At 51.1% G+C, this 19566-nt stretch overlaps 2 protein-coding genes across 5 annotated transcripts in view; one reads left to right on the plus strand and one right to left on the minus strand.

Annotated features, from left to right (window-relative positions):
- The window catches only part of CA9 (carbonic anhydrase IX), a 6337-nt gene extending 3377 nt beyond the window's left edge, over positions 1-2960 (plus strand). The window contains exons 6-11 of the mRNA XM_004678045.1: positions 100-166; positions 1336-1493; positions 1699-1843; positions 1957-1989; positions 2670-2751; positions 2894-2960. Coding sequence (XP_004678102.1) covers positions 100-166; positions 1336-1493; positions 1699-1843; positions 1957-1989; positions 2670-2751; positions 2894-2960 — 552 coding nt within the window. The remainder of the gene's footprint in view (positions 1-99; positions 167-1335; positions 1494-1698; positions 1844-1956; positions 1990-2669; positions 2752-2893) is intronic.
- A 1607-nt stretch (positions 2961-4567) lies between these two features.
- Positions 4568-11900, minus strand: TPM2 (tropomyosin 2 (beta)). Of its 4 annotated transcripts, none has more exons than XM_004677770.2 (9): positions 11548-11900; positions 11050-11175; positions 8171-8304; positions 7962-8079; positions 7797-7867; positions 7272-7347; positions 7034-7096; positions 6791-6860; positions 4568-4736 (listed from the first exon to the last, which is right to left on the minus strand). In XM_004677770.2, exons 1-9 carry the CDS (start codon positions 11659-11661, stop codon positions 4654-4656), a joined length of 855 nt encoding a protein of 284 aa, XP_004677827.1. In that variant the 5' UTR covers positions 11662-11900; the 3' UTR covers positions 4568-4653. The 4 variants fall into 4 exon arrangements, with proteins under 4 accessions (XP_004677827.1, XP_004677824.1, XP_004677826.1 ...); XM_004677767.2 differs by lacking the exon at positions 7272-7347 and adding an exon at positions 7579-7654 and having other exon boundaries at positions 4595-4736; XM_004677769.1 differs by lacking the exon at positions 4568-4736 and adding an exon at positions 5524-5856.
- Positions 11901-19566: the final 7666 nt, after the last annotated feature.

Genomic DNA, 19566 nt, shown 5'->3' on the forward strand with positions numbered 1-19566 from the left:
GGGGGGGAGGGGTGGTGAGTGGATTCACCAGAGACAGAGTTGGGAGCAGAACAGGCAGATGGACTGAAATAACCTGTCTTGCTTGCTGTCATCTCCTAGGAGGGCCCAGAGGAAAACAGTGCTTATGAGATGTTGCTGTCACATTTGCAAGAAATCGCTGAGGAAGGTTAGTGGTTGCTTTAGTCACTATCCTTAATACCCTTGTTCATAAAGAATTATCCCAAGAGAGCTGAGTGCCCTTGAGGGAGGGTTTGGTGTGTGTACTGACTGACTGTGATAATGGAGCTGAACAGAGATAAATAGGCAAAGACAAATCCTGCAAAATAAGACTGGGGGATGGGACAGGGGCAGAATGGGACAACGAGGGTAAGAGGTACAAACTGACAGTGAGAAAATGAGTGTCACTGGATATAATATATAGCATGGTAAATATAACTAATACCATATTGAATATTTAAAAGTTGCAAGGAAAAAAATAAATAAAAGTTGCTAGGAGACTGGATCTTAAAAGTCCTCATCTGCACGGGATTATGGTGATGGCACATGGGTGACTTGGTGATGGGAAACCCGCGGGGATTACAATTGAGATGGGAAAAAAAATGTACAAAATGATGTAAGAATAAACTTTTGTAATAAAAAAAAAAGTCCTCATCACAAGAAAAATAAATGTAACTATGAAGGTGGATGTGAACGAGGCTTATTTTTTTGATGATTAATTCACAATCTGTACAAATAGTAAGCCACTGTGTTGCATACCTAAAATTAATATAGCATTTCGTGTCAATTCTACCTTAATAAAGAACGTTTTAATGAAAAGAAAGACCAAAAAAATAGAATTTGCAGCTTCAGAAATGAATCTGGAAAGTTAAAAATTTTCTGAGAACTATACTTCTTCATAAATAGCAAATGTTTTAACTTTGTAAGTACTTTTATTGGAAGTTTGTCCTTTCTCACCAGTTTACTAGTTTTGCTAGCCCTATAGCTTTTGAGTTTTTGTCTCTGTAGTTATTAAGAGACAGGTTTACTGACAGGTTTTCAGCTCATTTTGATTCACTCTGGGGTTAAATATGAGGTCCAGCATGCTGTCACAGTGGAAAGTAAGAGTGAAGACTCACTGGTCCTAAGGGCTCTTCTGTCACACTGGGATGCACTTTACTCTTCTCACCTCTGAGTTCGGTCTGCTGTGTTAAGGAGAGGGGACATTTAGTGAGACAATGGTCTCAGAGAAGTGATTCCGTGTGGCTTCTGGAAGGTGAAACTGTATCTCTACCTCCAAAGTTTCCAGGATTGGGTGGGGAAATCTGGTGGAGACTCCAGCACATATCCTCTCCACAGATTCAGAGACGGGGATCCCAGGACTGGACATATCTGCACTGCTGCCTTCGGATCTCGGGCGCTACTTCCGATATGAGGGGTCTCTGACCACACCCCCATGCGCCCAGGGAGTCATCTGGACTGTGTTCAACCAGACAGTGAGGCTGAGTGCTAAGCAGGTAGAACTGGGGTGTGATGATGACATCGGGGTCTGGGGGGTATAGGATGAGGTGGGAAAGATGAAGCATAAAGAGATCAAGGGGCCGGGTAGGGATGATGGGGACATGGAGGTGACACCTCCAAGCGCTGGCTGTAATAGATCTGGGGCCCTTTTGCTTCCTGGTCACAAGCTTATTCCTTGGTCCTGTCTGCTGACCTCCCTAGCTCCACACCCTCTCTTCCTCCATGTGGGGATCTGATGACTCTCGGCTACAGCTGAACTTCCGGCCTATGAAACCTTTGAATGGGCGAGTGATTGAGGCCTCTTTCCCTGTTGCAGTGGACAGCACCACTAAGACTGCTGAGCCAGGTGTGACTTTGCCTGGTGTCCCATTCTGCCACATCGCCCTGGTGTCATCACTTGTGCTGTGTCTGTCACTGGTGGCCACAGACCTGGCTCTAATGTCTCCTTTTTCTCTTTAGTTTCTCTGAACACCTCCTCCTGTCTTGCTGCTGGTGAGTTTTACTCTTCCTTTCCCCCGAGGCTGGGGGGACACCCGTTGGACCCACTTAGCCCTAGGGGCTAGTCAGAAACACCCCTGCTTTCTCTCCTCTACTGCAGACTTCCAACTTCAATAGGACAGTGTCAAGTCAAGATGGGGGTTCCCTATGGATAAAGTTCCAGAAATCCCTTAGTGTCTTTTTTTTTTTTTAAGATTTATTTATGCACGCAGAACTGGAGCACGGGCCAGAGGTGCAGGGGTGGTGAGAGGACCCACCAGAGACAGAGTGGGGAGCAGAACAGGCAGACTGACGAAGTACACTGCCTAGGGGAGCAGTGGGCAAGACAGGAGAGGTCTGCCACGCCATGTGGGTCACCTCTGGGGTCAAGGATCAAACTCCCACTGAGGCAGCAGCAGCCAGCTTGCAATGCTGGGTCCCAACCTATTGTGCCACCAGGGAGGACCGGCTTCTTCTTTCCCAAACAATCTTTTACTCCATGTTTAGGCAGGAAACATGAGCTTAATTTACCCTTCCTTGTGAGTCAACCCACACCCCTTTGCTGACTTCTGGATTCTGAGCCACTGAGGGCAGCTGGCAGCCCCAGCCTATGGCTGGAGGCATAAACTGAGCAGGTTTTCAGGGAACCCTACTGGTTCCTCTTTACTCTGAGGCGATTTTCCCTCTCCTTCCAGGTGACATCCTCGCCCTGGTTTTTGGCCTCCTCTTTGCTATCACCAGCATCCTCTTCCTTGTACAAATGAGAAGGCAGCAAAGGTATGAGCTGTGCTAACCCCTCCCTCAGGCGGGCGGGCGGGCGCAGTCCTCACCTCCTCAGGAGCCCCAGCTTCATGCAAGTGCTTGCAGATGAGCTCACCAGCAGCAAGCTTTCTGACCAGGCTTTCTTGTTGAACAGAAGACTCCAAAGCCACACCAAAGGGAGTGCTAGCTACCACCCTGCGGAAGTCACCGAGACAGCTGCCTAGAGATCCATGTCCTGGACTGTCTGGAGAATGTGCAGAGAGCAGCCAGAGAGAATTCTGAGGGGCAGCTAGAGACTGTCTTGCCCCTTCCACCACTTCCTCTTTTTTTGCCCCACCACTTCCTTTTTAACCTCCAAAGATTTTTTTTTAAATAAATGTTTCTAATAAAAATATGGAAGACATTTTTGTTCTCCACATAGGGATTCTGCATTCATTTGCTATAACAAATTACCACAAACTTAATGGTGACACAAACTTATTCAGGATTTCTGGTGGCCAGAAATCCAAAAGAAATCTTAAAAAAAAAAAAAAACTTACTGTATTTATTTACATGTTGAAGAACTGGGGTGTAGGCCAGAGAAGCAAGGCGGTGAGAGGATTCCCTAGACAGAGTGGGAGCAGAATAGGTGGACTGACTGAAACACACTGCTGAGGGGAGCAGAGGCGAGCCAGTCTGCTGCACCATGTGGGTCAGCTCCCTGGCAGGGAACTGAACTCATGGCTACAGATAACTTCACAGTGCTGAGACTTGACCCTTTGCACCTCTGGGGAGGCCCCCCAAAATGCATCTTAAGGGCTCAAAGTCAAGGTATAGGGAGGGTTAGTTTCTTCTCAGGGCTCTCAGGGAAGAATGTTTCCGTACCTTTAGCTCCTAAAAGTCAAGCCTTCCTTGGTTTGTGGCCCCTTCCTGTATCACTCCAGCCATTTGCCTTCATTATCGTTATCTCCTTTGATCTTGTGTCCCCTTCGTAATGATTATGTTGGGTCTACCCAGAGGTGGGGAGCCGATCTTCAGTTTAATCACAAGTTCTTTTCCCATGTAAGGCAACATCTCACAGTATTAGGATGTGGACATCTTTGCTAGGGGGACATTACCAGGAATGAGTCAGAAGGGATTGACATTGTTGGAAGGGCCGTTGTGAGTGTGCGTGTGCGCGCACACCTCTATAAGCATGTAGAGTGTATATGTGGGGGGCTAGGGCAGGTTTAACCTGTAGACTTCAGATCACATTGAAGCTTTTGGGCTTTCACCTGGCTTGAGTCAAGTCTGTGTAGCTTTTGCAGCTTTTCCTTCAGCTTGTACCACCTGACCCAGCCACACAGTGGAAGGGGCTGAGCGAGACAGCAGCTCCCCTGCCCTGCAGAATAAGGGCAGTTGTGCTGGGTTCCTCTGCTTCCCACAGCCCCGGAAAAGGGAGTGATGGGCCCTCCCTGGTGGCGCAGCGGGTTAAAGCACAGCACTAAGAAGCTAAAGCAACTTCCACATGAGTTCGATCCCCCCAATGCCCCGGAGGTGACATGGCGCGGCAGACCTCTCCTGGCCCGCCCACTGCTCCCCTCAGCAGTATACTTTTGACAATCTGCCTGTTCTGCTCCTCACTCTACCTCTGGTGAATCCACTCAGCACCCCTGCATTTCTGGCCTGTACCCCAGTTCTGTACCCACAAATAAAATAAATCTTAAAAAAAAAGAGGAAGTAATCACAGAGCATGGACCAGGCCCTGAGCATCTGTCCTTCCAGCCTCATGCTCCCCTCAGGCATGCTCCGTCCTTCCTTTTTTCTCCACTTTGAAAACTACTAACACCAAACAAACAAACAAACAAAACCCTTAAAGGGTCCTGTGATGCGGTAACACGTAACATCAATTTTATTAGGTTGGGGCGGCACCTCTAGCGTCCAGGGGAGGGCCAGCCCTCACATGTTGTTGAGTTCCAGCAGGGTCTGGTCGAGGGTCTGGTGAATCTCCACGTTCTCCTCCTTGGCACTGGCCAAGGTCTCTGTGAGGGGAAGCAGCATGTGAGGAGAAGGGAGACCCAGGGGAAGGGAAGTGGGAAGACGTGGACTGGGGCTCGGGGACAGACATGGGATGGGTCAGAGGCACAGGAGGACACAGCATTCAGGGCTCTGAGGGGCCAGCAGCAGGACAATGGACAGGTTCACCGGGACAAGGGAGATAGGACAGACATGATGCCTTACTCAGGCTTTCAAAGTCACAGAGGTGGGGTGGAAAGGCCCGAGTCATAAACCACTTTACTGTCTTTTCTAAAGGTCTGAGAGTTGAAAACATAAGGAAAGACAGACTGAGCCAGGTAGGGGAGGGCCAGACAGACTGACAGACTTGAGGCAAGAAACAGACCTGCAGTGAAAGCCCTCGTTGCTGGCATCCATTTTTCCAAACTTCATCCCTGACCTTTCACGACTTCTTGCCCCTGCCCTGCACCCCCTCACCCCACTGCCCTCCATCCTTCCTTTAGCTCCTGGAACCCCAGCTGAGTGGCCTGAGGTCAGCGGCAGCCTTGGGTCTGCAGCGGCACAGGACTCAGGGTAGTGGAGGCTCGTGGTGGTGCGGACAAAGGCCCACATGCAGCGGTGACGATCAGAGTGGCAGAAGGGAGTGCCCGTGCAGAGGGGCTTGTGGTGTGGGCCACCATGTCATGGCCAGGCTCAGGTAGGGGAGTCACAAGATTGGAGGTGTCTATAGAAGCCAGGGTGAAAGCAGTGAACCAGTGCTCTGGGGGGAGGGGGGGCTGATGGCAGTTCTCTCTGGAGTGCAGGAAAACAGCATGGAGACCAAGTTGAGTTTATTAAGCCGCAGAGAGGTAGAGACTGGGGGTGAGGAGTGGGGAGTGGATGGAGAGAAAGATAAAGCAAGTGCCAGGATAGGTGGCAGCTGTGACGGGGCTCTCCCAGGCCTTGCCCAGTCTGGATGTGCAATCTTGGCAATCTTTGCTTCTCCTGCCCACGCCCATCCCCATGGAGAGAACAGAAAGGAGAGGAGAGAAGGCCGCCTCAGGGGGCCACACTGCTATGGGCCTCAGAGAGAGGTAATGTCGTTGAGTGCGTTGTCCAGCTCCTCACTGATGGCCTTGTACTTCATCTTCTGTGCATACACTTCATCTGGGGGTCAGGTGAGGGGATAGGTGGGAGTGTGGGAAGAGGGGATGGCGGAAAAGAGGAAAGGGGGGAGAGGGTGATGGAAAAAGAGAACAAGAGTCAGAGCGAGGTGGGCAAAGACAAAAGTGTGGAGAGCGGCTAGAGAACTGGCTGACAGCCACTGGGGTATGTCGTCCCCTCCTGCACCCGCTTTTTTCTCCTTCTTTGTACCCCAAACTGGTTCCTCCTCAGGGCTCTGGGGGAACAGTGCTTTGGATAGTGCTTGCTTCCAGGGGAGGGTGCTCGAGCCAGAAAGGTCTAAAGTGCTAAAGCTAGGGACACTGAAGCTTGCTTGAGAAGGTCAGGAGAGGCGAGCGAAGTTGCCATTATGAAAGTGAAAGTACCAGAGAATCAAAGGGAAAGACAGCTTCAGGCACAGATTATTGATAACATGAAACATAACAGCCACAGGCTAGCAAATATCTGGCTGTTTTCACCAAATGCAGCTTAAATTAGTATTTCCTCTTATATGGTCACCAAAGTCACTGCCTGCTGGAGCAAGACGTCTCTCTCATGATGCGGCTCCCCTGGGTGGCACTTGGCAACAGAGATGCTAAGATCACTACCAGGGCCACTGCCCATGGGGCCTGCGGGCAGCAGCACCAGCAAAACCACAGAGCAGGAGACACTCAGGCCCTCCAGCCAAGGCAGACACCGCGCTGGGTAGGCCCCAGGGCCCTGGGACCTTCTCTCCTGCTTGCTCAAGTTTGACAAGCGTTCAGTCACTTGCTGTACCGGCTGCTTCTACCTGAACGGTACTTACAGACCCCCTTGGGTTTGTGGAGGGCTGGGTTGTCTAGTCCGAATGTGTGGGTGGCAAATGAAAGAGATGGGAAGGGACAGAGGGCCAGTCAGGGAGCTGCTTAAAAAGCCTGGGGAGATGGGGCATTCCTTTTACCTTCCAGGTCATCGATGGTTTTCTCCAACTTCGCCACAGACCTTTCAGCAAACTCTGCTCGGGTCTCAGCCTAGCAGTGAAGGAGAGAAGGGGAAATGACAAAAAATTAGGCCCTCCCTCCAGAACTACTACTTGCCTCAGCCATCGAGTCTTCCACCCCTACCCCCCCAATTCCCTGCCACGGGTAGCCTCTGGGGAGGGCTGGTAGGCTTGAGGGAAGAGCGGGGGCCGGAAGGCTCTCACCTCCTTGAGTTTCTCCTCTAGCAGTTTGATCTCCTCTTCGTATTTATCTTCTTTGGTGGAATACTTTTAGGGACATACACATGCCATCAGTGGACTGCCCCCACACACCCTTCATTTCTCCAAAGTCCCGCAGGCTCCTCCTGATCTTGTCTCCATCAAACACCCGGCTGTCCCTGCCCGGGCTGTCGCCACCCTCCCCTGCAGGACTCCATCCTCACTGCCCCTCCGCCCCCTCTACCTTGTCCGCTTTGGCTTCCAGGGATTTCAAGTTGTTGGTAACAATTTTCAGCTCCTCCTCTAGGTCCCCACATTTACTGCAGGGTGTGTGGCAGGGTGAAGTGAGAGGGCACAGTGAGGTGAGTCAGTGGAGATGGCGCAGTGGAGGAGGGTGGAGGAGACAAGAGAAAAGCAAAGTTGTGAGAGTGACAGCAGGCAGGCAGAGCTCCAGGCCCTACCCAGCCCCAGCAGGTGAGAGAGCAGCCTGAGATGCAGAAGGTGAGCTGAGAAAAGGTGCCATTGCCCAGATAGGTCTCGAGAGGTACTACCTCTTCCTCTGAGGCTATCAGGGACTTGAGGGCCTGGTCCATGGTTCGAAGTTCCTCCTCCAGCTGCCTGGCTCGGCTGGGGGCAGCGGGTAAGGGTCAGAGGACGGCGGGCCCTGCCCCTGTGAGCCCGACCTGGGAACCTGCATCCCCACTGTGTGAGAGTGCCCCACAGCCACGGGCTCAGGTGGAGTATCACCTGCCACCCCAGGTGAACTCACCTCTCAGCCACCTCCGCTCTCTCTTCTGAGCGCTCCAGCTCTCCTTCCAGGATCACCAGCTTCCTGGCCACCTAGGGGATGTGGGGAGAGAAGAACAGGCTTATGGTGGGTGACTGGGGGTGTCTGGGCCTTTGGAGTGATCAGGAAGTGGGGTGGGGCTGTCACCTCTTCATATTTGCGGTCTGAATCCTCGGCAATGTGCTTGGCCTCCTTCAGCTGCATCTCTTGCAGTTCCATCTTTTCCTCATCCTTCATGGCTCGGTTTTCAATGACCTTCATGCCTCTGAGAGGCAGGGAGAGGAGTGGGGTCAGGCCCGGCAGAGACAAGCTCCCTGCCTGCTCCCCAGGGCTCCCCTGCAGGTCCCTCTGCCTACCTCTCACTCTCGTCTGCAGCTTTCTCAGCCTCCTCCAGCTTTTGCAGGGCTGTGGCCAGACGCTCCTGTGCCCGGTCCAGCTCTTCCTCTACCAGCTGGATGCGGCGGTTCAAGGAAGCCACATCTGCCTCGGCCTGTGTGACAAAGGTCAGAGGTCAGAAAAGTTATCTACCTTGGAGGATCAGAGAGGTTCCGCAGGATGGTTAAGAGTCTTGTCTGACAGAACTTAGGCTCCTGGTTTCCAGACTCTCAGCCTACTTCTCCCCTAACCTGCTCAGATGACATGCTTCAGTCAAACACGCATCCTTGGCAAGGCCTCCTCCCTAGGGCCTCTTCTGGCTGTGCGTGGTTATCGGCATGCAGTTCCTTTGTCTCCCCCAAAGGACTCAGAGTGCTGGGACTGAGGCTAAGGAAGCCTGAGCACCCCACAGCAGAACCTGGCTCAGGTAAAGGGTACTGAAGAATCAGGCCAACAGGACCTCAAGGCTGCTAGAAACTGCCAGTCAGAGTCAAGCTCCATGACACCACCAGCTTCCAGGCCTAATGGTTTACTTGGGACGTCCACGTGGGCTTCCAACCAAGGTCTCAGTGCACAGGGGCTATACAGGGCTCGTGTGGGTGACTGCTACTCAGCTGCTGACCCTGCAATATAGAGGCAAAGCCATGGAGGTTGGGAGAAGGCCCACGGAAAGTCATGATACCTTGAGAAAAAGGGCAGACCGAGGGTCCTGATAAAGCAAAATGAAGGAGCAATGCTGTTTGGTGAGAGCATTATTTCTGTGTCAGGACATCGTCTCTGAGTCCATTCAGCACCTCAACACCTGGAGGGCCTTGGGAAACTTATTTAGTGTCTCTGAGCCTCATTTTCCACCTTTTGAAATTGGAGTTATAATTGCTGTTCAGAGATCACACAGCGCTCCATCGGGAGGCTTATAAAACCGGGCAGCTCTCTAGCTCCATGCAGAATTGAGATTTCCAAGGCAAGCGTTTGGACATTCTTTGATCCCTTTTCTTTTTTAATGTTTCCAAATAATTCCGATAAGACAGGATTGGAAAATAGTTAAAATAACATGCAGAGAGCGCTTGAGCCTATGTCCACTTAAAGAGTGATATGCACTCTATAAGCATTAAGTTACCCCTGGCTCTCCCTAAAAGACAAAGGCATGGAGATCCTGGTACTTAAGGAAGGCAAAAAGGAGAAGGGGCCAATGTTCGGGAAGAAGTGAGAGAGGGGAGAGATGGGTGGCAGCTCTCAGGCAGAGGGGCAGAGTGCAGGTACTGGGCAGAGGAAACACCATGCTATATGCAGAAAGTGGACTTCAGCTCGCCTCCAGGTGCCAAAGGCCACCTACAGTGCCAAGAGCCTGCTATGGGCATAGGGCAGGAAGATGCGGTATGGAAGGGTTTCGGGGACAGTACTGAGGCTGGGGGAAAAGACTCTGGGAGAAGACCCCGGAGAGAGATGAGACTATAAAAGGGAAGCTCCATCATGGTGGGGGAATGACAAATGACTGGGTGAGCTGGGAAACCCTGGGGTCTTATCAGCGGACTGAAGTTTGCCATTTTCTGATTCTTGAGCACTTTCTGGTATGGATGCTGCTCTCTAACCATAGGACGTGTACCACCGTCCCAGTGGACAATCAGAAAGCAAGAAATGGGGAAACTGAGGCACTGTGTAACTGAAGTGCTGCATTCAAGGTCACAGTAAGTTTGGGCAGTATTTCCTAGCTACTCCTGGCACTGCTGCCTGTCTTCCCTGGCTCTGTCCTGTCCACCCCCTCCTCCCTTCCACCCCCCACCCAGCTCCTTGGGTTTCCAGTCTGCCTCCAGCTGCACCAGGTCTTGGTTATTTATAGAGTGTCAGATGCCCAGGGTCGTCTTCACGAGCAGCTGCAGGTCAGCTCCCTCCCAAGTGCCAGGGCCCATGGCGAACCAAAACCAAAGACTGAAGGTCAGAGAAACCACCCTTGCGGTAGGGGGTTGGGGAACATGAAGAAAGGTCAACATCAACAAGCAGTAACGTCATCTCTGATGTTTAGACCAGAATTTATGCTACTCCTCCCATAGACCCAAGCAAAAGCTCATCTTAAAGCAATCCTGGAGGAAGACAAATGGGGACATTGAGGCAGAGAATGGAGAAAGCGCCATGTCCAAAGTCATTTGGTCATTCTTCTACCTCAAGTTGGGGGTTGGGAATGGCAGGAAGTAGAAAAGGTCTGGTTAAGGGGTGTGAGGGTGGGCAGAAAATTCTCTGAGTAAGCAGAATCTGCCAAGGTGGCTGCTTTGGCATTTGTGGCCCTGTCCCTCTGCCCTGAGGCCTGGCATGGTCTTGAGACTGACTGCTTAAGGAGGGCAAAGCAGAGACTGTTAGAACCTGAGCTGGGCCCAGTACACCAAAGGGTTCCTGGAGCCAGAGGTCAAGGCCAGGGAATTTCTAATGACTCCTCAGGAGTGTAACTCAAGTCAGGGCCCATCACTAGATTCCTTCCTCCTGTCCAACAGAACCTCACACCCACATCCCACACCCCACAAATGTAGCTGTAGCCTCCTTTCCACATTCAGCTGGAGGATTAATTGAGGCGGATGGTAAATTCTTGGGCCATCCACCCCCACAGTGACTCACTGCTTCATCACTGTACATTCTAAGCGCTGGAACCACACAGGATTGAACACTATATACTCTGGGGTAAGTGGTAGGCGGTTTTGATTTACCCACTGCCTTGGATTATTTGTGCAAGCCTGCCCTAACCTGGGTTCTTGAGAGGAAACCGTTTTTGAACCAGCACTGGGGATATGGAGGTGCCCTTCCCTCAACATCCACACGGTCAGGAGACCGCCCAGCACACTACACCTTCCACCGATCTCCAGTTCTCACTCACGTCAGTGGCCTTCTTCTCGGCCTGCTCCAGTTTCTCCTGGGCATCCTTCACGGACTCAGAATACTTTTCCACTTCGTCCTCAGTCCCCTTTAACTTCTTTTGGAGGGCCTGCTGCTCTTCCTCCAGCTGGGAAAAAGAGGGTTTTGTCACCCAGGGCCCAGGGCCCAGGGCCCAGAAAGGAGACGGGGATGTGTGTGAGGGAGTACTAAGTGATCTTTGGAGACTGTCAGGGAAGACAAGTAACAGCAATGAACAGTGCGGTCAGGGCTGTTGGGGGCACATGGCAAGGACAGAGAAACAACTTCTGTTTCCAGGGAGCAGGGGACTGGGGCTCCCCAGATTATAATGGATGCGATGAACCACGTCTTTGGTTAGAGCCCTGGACTGAAATGTAAAGGCCCAGGCCCCATACGTGATAGGAGAGTCTTGGACAGAGGGGCAGAGAGCACAGACAAGGCTGCCCTGTTAGTAGAGGGGTGACAGGGGAGGGCCCCCCACCTGCTTGCAGCGGTCCTCCGCCTGCTTCTTGTCGGCCTCGGCCTGCTCGGCGCGGTCGATGGCATTCTCCTTGTCCAGCTTTAGCATCTGCATCTTCTTCTTGATGGCGTCCATGGCTGCGGTGGGGGGCGGGCCGACCGGCGAGCAGTGCGGATGGAGCGAACTGGGCTGTCTGCGCGGACGAGGCGCACGGGAGGCGAGTGTGGAGGACCGAGCAGGACTGGGATGTCCCAAGCCGCCCGGCGCCTAAAAGGCTGGGAGCGACCGGGCGGAGCCGGGGGCAGGGACCCTCCCCCACCGCAGTTCAAACCTTGTAGGGGCAGAAGCACAGACTGGTCTGGAGGCGCGGTCGCCCCCTGCGCCCACCCCCTCGGGTCCGCCCCCTCACAGCTCCGCCCCTCTGCCAACTTCCCCACCCTCCTCCCCAGCCGTCCGAAGGGAGAGTAACTGAACTGTTAGGTGCAAAAACCGTCGTCCTGAGGAGGGGACCCTCGGGCTGGGGGCTGCTTGCTTTCTCTCTGAGTGACAGCTCGGGCCATGGGCAGCTGCAGCTGGGGGCCCTGGGGCTATTTCGGGGCGTGAGCTCACGGCAGCTGCCCTGGAGTCAGGAACGGGATGCCTTGCCCCCGCCCCCCCATCAGCTGCTGCAGCCGCTACCCTTAATTTAGAAGTTTCCTGTAAATCCCTGTGGATTAAATGTCTCTTGGGAGGCGGGGCTCCCCTGCAACTCTAGTGCCTCAGTTTACCCTGAGGTTATGTTACAGACGTGATAGTAGCAGCGGAGTGTCACTAGGACTGCGGGACACTGGGCCCGGAGGGAGCTCAGAGACGGGGTCGCAGAGTGGAACGCGGCCGGCTCGCTGCCCCCGAGGACGGGCCTGACCTCTCTTCCCCTCGCTTCTCTTCCAGCTCCGGCCGCCGTGGCCAGGGCCCCTCCTCCACGGTTAACCCGGGACTCCAAAACCAGCCCCGCGCCCTGCCCCCACGTGCCCGGCATACTTTCCACGCGGTCACAGCCGGGCAGACACCGCGCGCTCCCCGCTCCGCGCTCCCCGCTCCCCACTCCCCACTCGCGACGCGTTTTCTTTCCGCCCACGCTTCGCCCCCCTCCGGGCTCCATCAGCCGGCTCGCGCCTCCACTCCCACCCCCAGCACTCCGTCCCCCGCTTTCCCCTCTGCCCGGTGGCCCAGCGTACCCTCCCTTCTCCACCCCACTCCCGGCTGACTCTCCCTCTCTTCCCTAGTGGGCCAACTTTAAGAAACTTCTTTTCTGCCCTTTTTTGGGATGCTTCCCAGCGGGGAGGCGGGGTCGGGCTGGGCGGGGAAGGCAGCCTCTAGGAGGGAGACTGAGCCTCAAGGCGTCGGGGGCCGTGGTCAGCTGCCCCCTCCAGCAGAGGCCTGGAGAACCGGTTTATAAACCCGGGGCTAGGATCCGGACGGAGGAGGCGCGGGGTGCGGAGCTGTTACGGTTTTCCCTGGGTGTGGATGTGGGGGGTGAAAAGGAAGTGGGAAGCCGCGGGGGAGTTGGGGGTAGGGGAGGAGAGACCCGGCGGAGGAAGCTCGAGGGAGCGGTTCGCCCGGCTCCCCAGGGGCTGAGGAGTAAGACGTAGGCGCTTGCTACTTGGGGTGGGAACCGTGGGAACCCTAGGCGGAGGTTCGGGCGGGGTGGAGGGGGCGCGGAAATCCATTTAGGTCTGCTTAGCTGCCTGCTGCTACCCGTGGAACACCCCTGATCTTGAGGTGTGCACGTCAAGCCATCTCCGTTCCCCCAAACTCGTGAAAGACTCCCCTAATGCCCCTTCCGGGGCCAGTGCTAAACCCCTGGGAGTTATTAAGCACTCCTGATCCCGGTCCTGCACTTCCTCTGTCACTGAATTGTGTAGATTCTACTTACAACACATTTTAAAGTTCCTCCTTAAAGCCTCCGTAGTTGCCTTGAGGGGCTCCTTATATCACCTGCCTGGGTCTGTTGTTTTATTTCTGGTTTCAAAACTCTTTCGTTTAATCTATTCCTCATTATTAGCAACAAAGATCTTTTTAAATATTGTAGAGTGGACTCCTAAAAACCTCCCATCCCCCTCCCTATTCCCTCCCTCCTTTGGGGGGTAAAAACCACATTTCTTAATATGGTATAGAAGGCCCTTTGTTTTAGCCCCTGCCTACCTCTCTGGCCTCATCTCCTTTCATTCCCCACCTCAGTCACCAGACTCAGACTTGTGCTTCATGCCACACTCACACCCAGCTACTGCAGGAATGGGAATTAGCCTTACTTGTCTGAAAGCTGCCACCTTAGGCATTCTGTTCTCTCTCCCTAAAATGTTCTTTCCCTAGGCTGATTCTGTTAAAGGGTAGGGAAAGGGGCACCCCAGAGCCCCTAATCTGCCTGCTTTAAATACGTTCTTCCATCCACCCATTAAAATAAAACATACTCTAGTGCATAAGACCTTTAATGGAAAGGAACTTCAATACAATTATTGTGTAACAAAGAGAAGGGAAAGAATATCCTTTCTAAATCAATCACCCAAAGTTACCTTGCTCCCTCATGGGTATGTGTCCAGCAAAACAGGGCTGGCCCAAAGCAGGCCCACAGAGGCCTGAAAGCCTGCCATAGGTGTAAGGCACCTTTTGGTAGGCCCAAGGGGAAAGGGCAGAAAAAGGGCCCAGCATCTCTGGGGCAAAAGGAGCAACATCAAGATAAAAGCTGCCATTATTTACCTCCCCACTGGGGTGGGTTGGGTTTCCCACATCTGTTTCAACCAGTCCAGGACCAAGAAGCAAGTGCAGTGTTTTCACATGTCTCTGTCCCATGTGCCTCCGCCTTGGTGTTCTCCATCCTTCTTTCTTCCATTCCTCCAGTCTCTTTTCTAGCACTTCTCTGCCTTGTTCAGCTTCACCCTTCTTTGGGTGGGGCAGGGAACCTGGAACTTCTTTCCCTGGGGACCTGTTACACTTCCTGATGGCCTTACAGACTCAGATCCTGCCAGCTCTTCTGGGGAGCCTCCAACCACTCTTCCCTGCGGATCTCTTCCCCTAATAGGTAAATGTGACTTGGTGCAAGCTCATCTATTATTTGCCTCCTTCTGCCTATAACTGTTGTCCCTGTTTGTCACACACATAGTCTGTGACACCTTCAGAACAGGGACTGTTTTTTTGTTCTGGGAACACAGTGCCTAGCTTCACATCAGACAGAGCTGGAACCTGATAAACTCTTGCAGGTGAATTGTTGGTGCACTGGGTTCTGGATACACAGGATGTATCAATACCCATGGGGAGCGAGAGGAACTTATGGTGGAGTGCTGCAATTCTCAAACTTAGCACACTTTTCTTCTGCTAATTATCGAAGACTCCAAAAAGTTATTGTTGAAGTGGTTTATGAAGTCATTTTTGGAGATTTTGGATTTGGAGAGTGGGGTCCTTGGGTTCACCAGCACTTCCCTTTCAGTAGCACTGGCAAGTTCCCAGGTGAGTCTCTTCATGAGACACAGATGTTAGTTGTATCCAAAAGTGCAAGCTATTATAAAAAGGACAGAATAAAGGACACTTGCACAGACACAGGTGGGCAGAAAGGGCTGCCCCCAGGAAGGACAGGTGTGCTAAAAGAGAGGCCTGCATAGGCACAGGTGGGAGTGGGGGTGGGGGGGCAGCTGCCTTAGGCAAATTAGGGATCATTAGGCAGCTTCGGGGACTTCAGGAGAGTTAAGGGAGGCTCCAGAGATGAGGGCCCCAAATTCTAAAGGGGACAAGCAAACACCCCAGGACTGGGGGCAACAGAACATTAAGAAAAGTACTCTAAGATAAGGACTGGGACAATGAGACTTAGTTCTGGGCACAGACTTTAAGACAGAGACCAATCACAGAGACTGGTGGAGCTTTAGAATAATTAGGAAAAGAAAGTGTGTATTGCCTACACTGGACTATGGTGATGGCACATGTATGATTTGGTGATGGGAAACCCAAGGGGATTGCAACTGAGATGGAAAAATGCACAAAAATATGTAAAAATAAACTACTATAATTAAAAAAAAAAAAAAAGAAAAGAAAGTGTGTATTCCCTGAGACAGGATTCCTCTTCAGCTCCCTGGTTCCACCAGCCTGGGATCCCACTTTATTTCTGTTCTCTTTTTCCTTAATAAACTTTTTCTTTTTCTAAACAAATCTGCCTCTTCCCACTTGCTTGCCTGAGCACCTGCGAAGTTCCTGCTGCAGCTTCATTACTGAGGCACCAACAGTGCTGGTCTAGTGGCCAGGATTCAGTGCTGCCCATGCAGCCTGGGATCTGTGCCTGGCTGGGAGACTAGGCCTGAAGACCTGACATTTCGGTATCACCACTGCAGAGATTGCATTGATATAGCCTTGGGGAGGGGCCCATTCCTTTGTGGAGTGGTTCATTTTTGTTGATTTGGAGTAACTGTATAGAATTAGAAAAGGACCAGAGATTCTACCAGTGACCCTCAATGTGGAGAGATCTTCCCCTGTGGTCTGTGCCCCACACACGCTAACAGCAGTTGATACCTGTTCTGGTCTATGCCAAAGCGCCTGAGGATTTTTCATTGATATAGCAGATTTAATGACTATGTTAGTCACTTCTACCCACACCTCCAGTGCCTGCCATTGTGTGAGACAGTTTTCTGGTCTTGTGGTGCCTCCATTTCAACTTCTTTACTCTTAATTTCCCTCACGAAGGCAATACAGCCCAAAAAGATTATTGATAAGTTCCCGTTTCCACTTGGCACCTGACCCTTACAAAAACTACCATTTATCAAGTGTTTTTGGTGTAGTGTTGATGGAGGATAAGGATAGACAAGTTGGAAAGGAGGCACCACAAGACCAGAAACCTGGTTCACACAATGCCAGTGCCGGTGCTGGGAGCTGGATGCATAGTCATTAAATCTGCTATCTCAATGAAAAATCTTCAGGTGCCATGGCATGGATCAGAATAGGTGTCAACTGCTGTTAGAGTAACATTGAGCACAGGTGAGGATATGGAGATTGAGGGCCACTGGTAGAATCTCTGCTCCTTTTCAAATTCTACATAGTTATTTAAAATCAACAAAAATGAACCACTCCACAAAGGAATGGGCCCCTCCCAAAGGCTGTATTAGTGCAGTCTCTGCACTGGCAGGGGGCAGCTGCCCTTCTGCCCACCTGTGCCTATGCAGGCCTCTCTTTTAGCACACCTGTCCTTCCTGGGGCAGCCCTTTCTGCCCACCTGTGTCTATGCAAGTGTCCTTTATTCTCTCCTTTTTATAGTAGCTTGCCCTTTTGGACACAACTAACATCTCTGTTTCATGGAGGACCTCACCTGTGCAGTGAAAGCTCTGGGGGCCTCCCTGGTGGTGCAGGAGTTAAAGACACAGCACTATCAAGCTATCCACAGCCATTAGAGTTCCATCCCCAATCAAGGAACTGACCCACATGGCACAGCAGACCTCTCCTGACCCTCCCACTGCTCCCCTCAGCAGTGCATTTCAGTAGAGCTGCCTGTTCTGTTCCCCATTCTTTCTGGTGAATCCTCTTACCTCCTGCACCTCTTACCTATGCTCCAGTTCTTGTATGCATAAATAAATAAATCTAGAAGAAAAAATAAAGAAAGGGGAGCTCTGGTGAAACTTTTCCTAGTGTTAACTTAGGGGCCCCATCCTTCTAACCCAAAATCTCCAAAAACAACTTCACTGGAATCCGTTGGTCTCTATTGTGTGTGGTAGGATCTTCACCCCTGCATAATATTGTACCGACTTGCATTGATGGTTTGGAAAATAGTATTTCACTGAACTATGCAGATCTTCCAGATGTTAATGATGTTGCCGTTGGGTTTGGAGTGGGGGGGGGGTCTTTGGGTTCATCCTGGGAAAGATGTCACCAGAACTCCCCTTTCACCAGCACCAGTGAATTCCCACAACACATAGACATTCGTTTTATCCAAAAGGGCAGGTTATTATAAAGGGGAGGGAAAAATAAAGGGCACTTGCAGAGACAGAAACTGACAGAAAGAGCTGCTCCAAAAGGAACAGGTTTGCTAAGAGAGGCCTGCTTGGTTGCAGGTGGATGGTCCTGAGGAGAGCGGTCTCTGCTGGGGGGATCACCCCGGCATGACTGTGCTGACTAGCGAGTTGCTGTAAAGAAGACCTGCATAGGCACAGGTGGGCAGACTGCTGCCCTGTGTCAGTGCAGACTGCCCTAATATAGTCTTCTCTTTGGGAGGGGCTCGTTCCTGCCCCGAATTGTTTGTTGTTGGCTGACTTTGAATAAACTATGTAGAATTTGAAAGGGGCCAGATTTCTAGAATGGCCTCAATCTGCTGCATCTTCACCTTCAGGTCCATGGTTCTGACAGTTCCACAGCAGTCTGATACCTGCTTGGGTCTTGTGCTTTGTGATCTAGGCATTGACAAGGGTCTTGTGGCACCTCAGTTTCTTTTAGCCTTATCCCCCATCATTAACACATTCTATTATATATTATCTTTAAAAAAATCACATTCCTCAATATCATGACCAATTTCAACAGAAAATAAAACTTCTAAGTTTTGGGAAGTGGTGAAGCTCCTAGTGGCAGATACAAGTTTTCTACTGAAGCAAGGTGACCTGAGATAAGCAGCCTGAGGACCTTAGTAACAACCTTTTGCTCAGTTCCTGGTATGCAACTTAGTCCCTGATAGGAATCTTGCTTCATTTTAGACCATAGTATCCCTGTGAGGCAGACTGGGCATGGGGGGGTGGTGCTGGTGGTGGTGGGGGTTGTCCCTGACTGCTGACCCTTTACTCACTCCTTGGTATGCAACTGACTCACCTCTTGGCATGCAGGCACGTCATATCGGACCATGTATTGCTGCCAATGCAAACCCACCTGGAACCTTGTAGAAACTGAAAGTGTATATGAGCCCCTGCCTTCCTACAGAAGGAGCTCAATCTTAGGATGCAAATCTGCTGAGTCAGCACCGATACCTTAAACCTGCTTCTTGTTAGCCCTGATCCCCAAGTTTCCTTTGGGCCATAGAACACTTGAAATCTCAAATTGTATCACTGGCAAATACTGTCAGGTGTTCCCCTGAAAAGACAGACTTGCTTTGTTACTTTAAAAACAATTTTTTTAAAAAAGATTTATTTATGAACTGGAGTACAGGCAGGAGGTGTGGGGGGTGTGTGTGAAAGGACTCACCAGAGACAGAGTGGCAGATGTACTGAAATACACTGAGGGGAACAGCGGGCAGGCCAGAAGAGGTCTGCCACGCCATGTGGGTCAGCTCCCTGGCCGGGGATTGAGCTCACGCTGCAGTGGCTGAGGACAGCTTCATAGAGCTGCGCTTTAACCTGTTGAGCCACCAGGGAGGGCCTGCTTTGGTACTTTTTAAGAGAAGATTTGCCAGATACCCAAATCTCCTGACCACTGTTTGTCTGCCAGTCTTTAAAGTGCATCTAGTTCAACTCACAACTGGACAATTGCCAGCCTTGGCTGTGCATCGCAAGTGTGACACACCTAAATCCTGGTTCATCATGCAGTGTTGGAAAGACATGTTCCTCAAAGTTTAAGATTTAATAAAATTAATATATTTTACTGCTTCATCAAGGACATTCTAAAGTGAAGTTTATTTTCTTAAATTCCTAGCGCATAGATGTGAAGAATCTGATGACATTTTGTATAGTTTATGTCAGAAGTAATTATTTTTTTCTTTTCTTTTTTATTATATTAGTTTATTTTTACATATAATTGTGCATTTTTCCATCTCTGTTGCAATCCCATTGGGTTTCCCATCACCAAATCACCCATGTGCCATCACCATAGTCCAGTGCATTTCCCTCCCCCCACTGTTTTTGATCCCATTCCACACTCCACCCCCACAAAATGTCTCTGCTATATAGCTGTTCATCATTATTATTTTCTCACCTGTTCCGTTATATTCCTGCTATGAGAGAAACCATTATCTTAAAAGTAATTCTAAGATAGTTTTACACATCAATGTTTTTGCACGATCAGCACAAATGAGTGTTGACACTATAAAGGTCCTAGTTTTATTTTTTTTTT

The sequence above is a fragment of the Condylura cristata genome, unplaced genomic scaffold (genome assembly GCF_000260355.1).
Source record: "Condylura cristata isolate star-nosed mole 26May11 unplaced genomic scaffold, ConCri1.0 scaffold00006, whole genome shotgun sequence".
Taxonomy (NCBI): domain Eukaryota; kingdom Metazoa; phylum Chordata; class Mammalia; order Eulipotyphla; family Talpidae; genus Condylura; species Condylura cristata.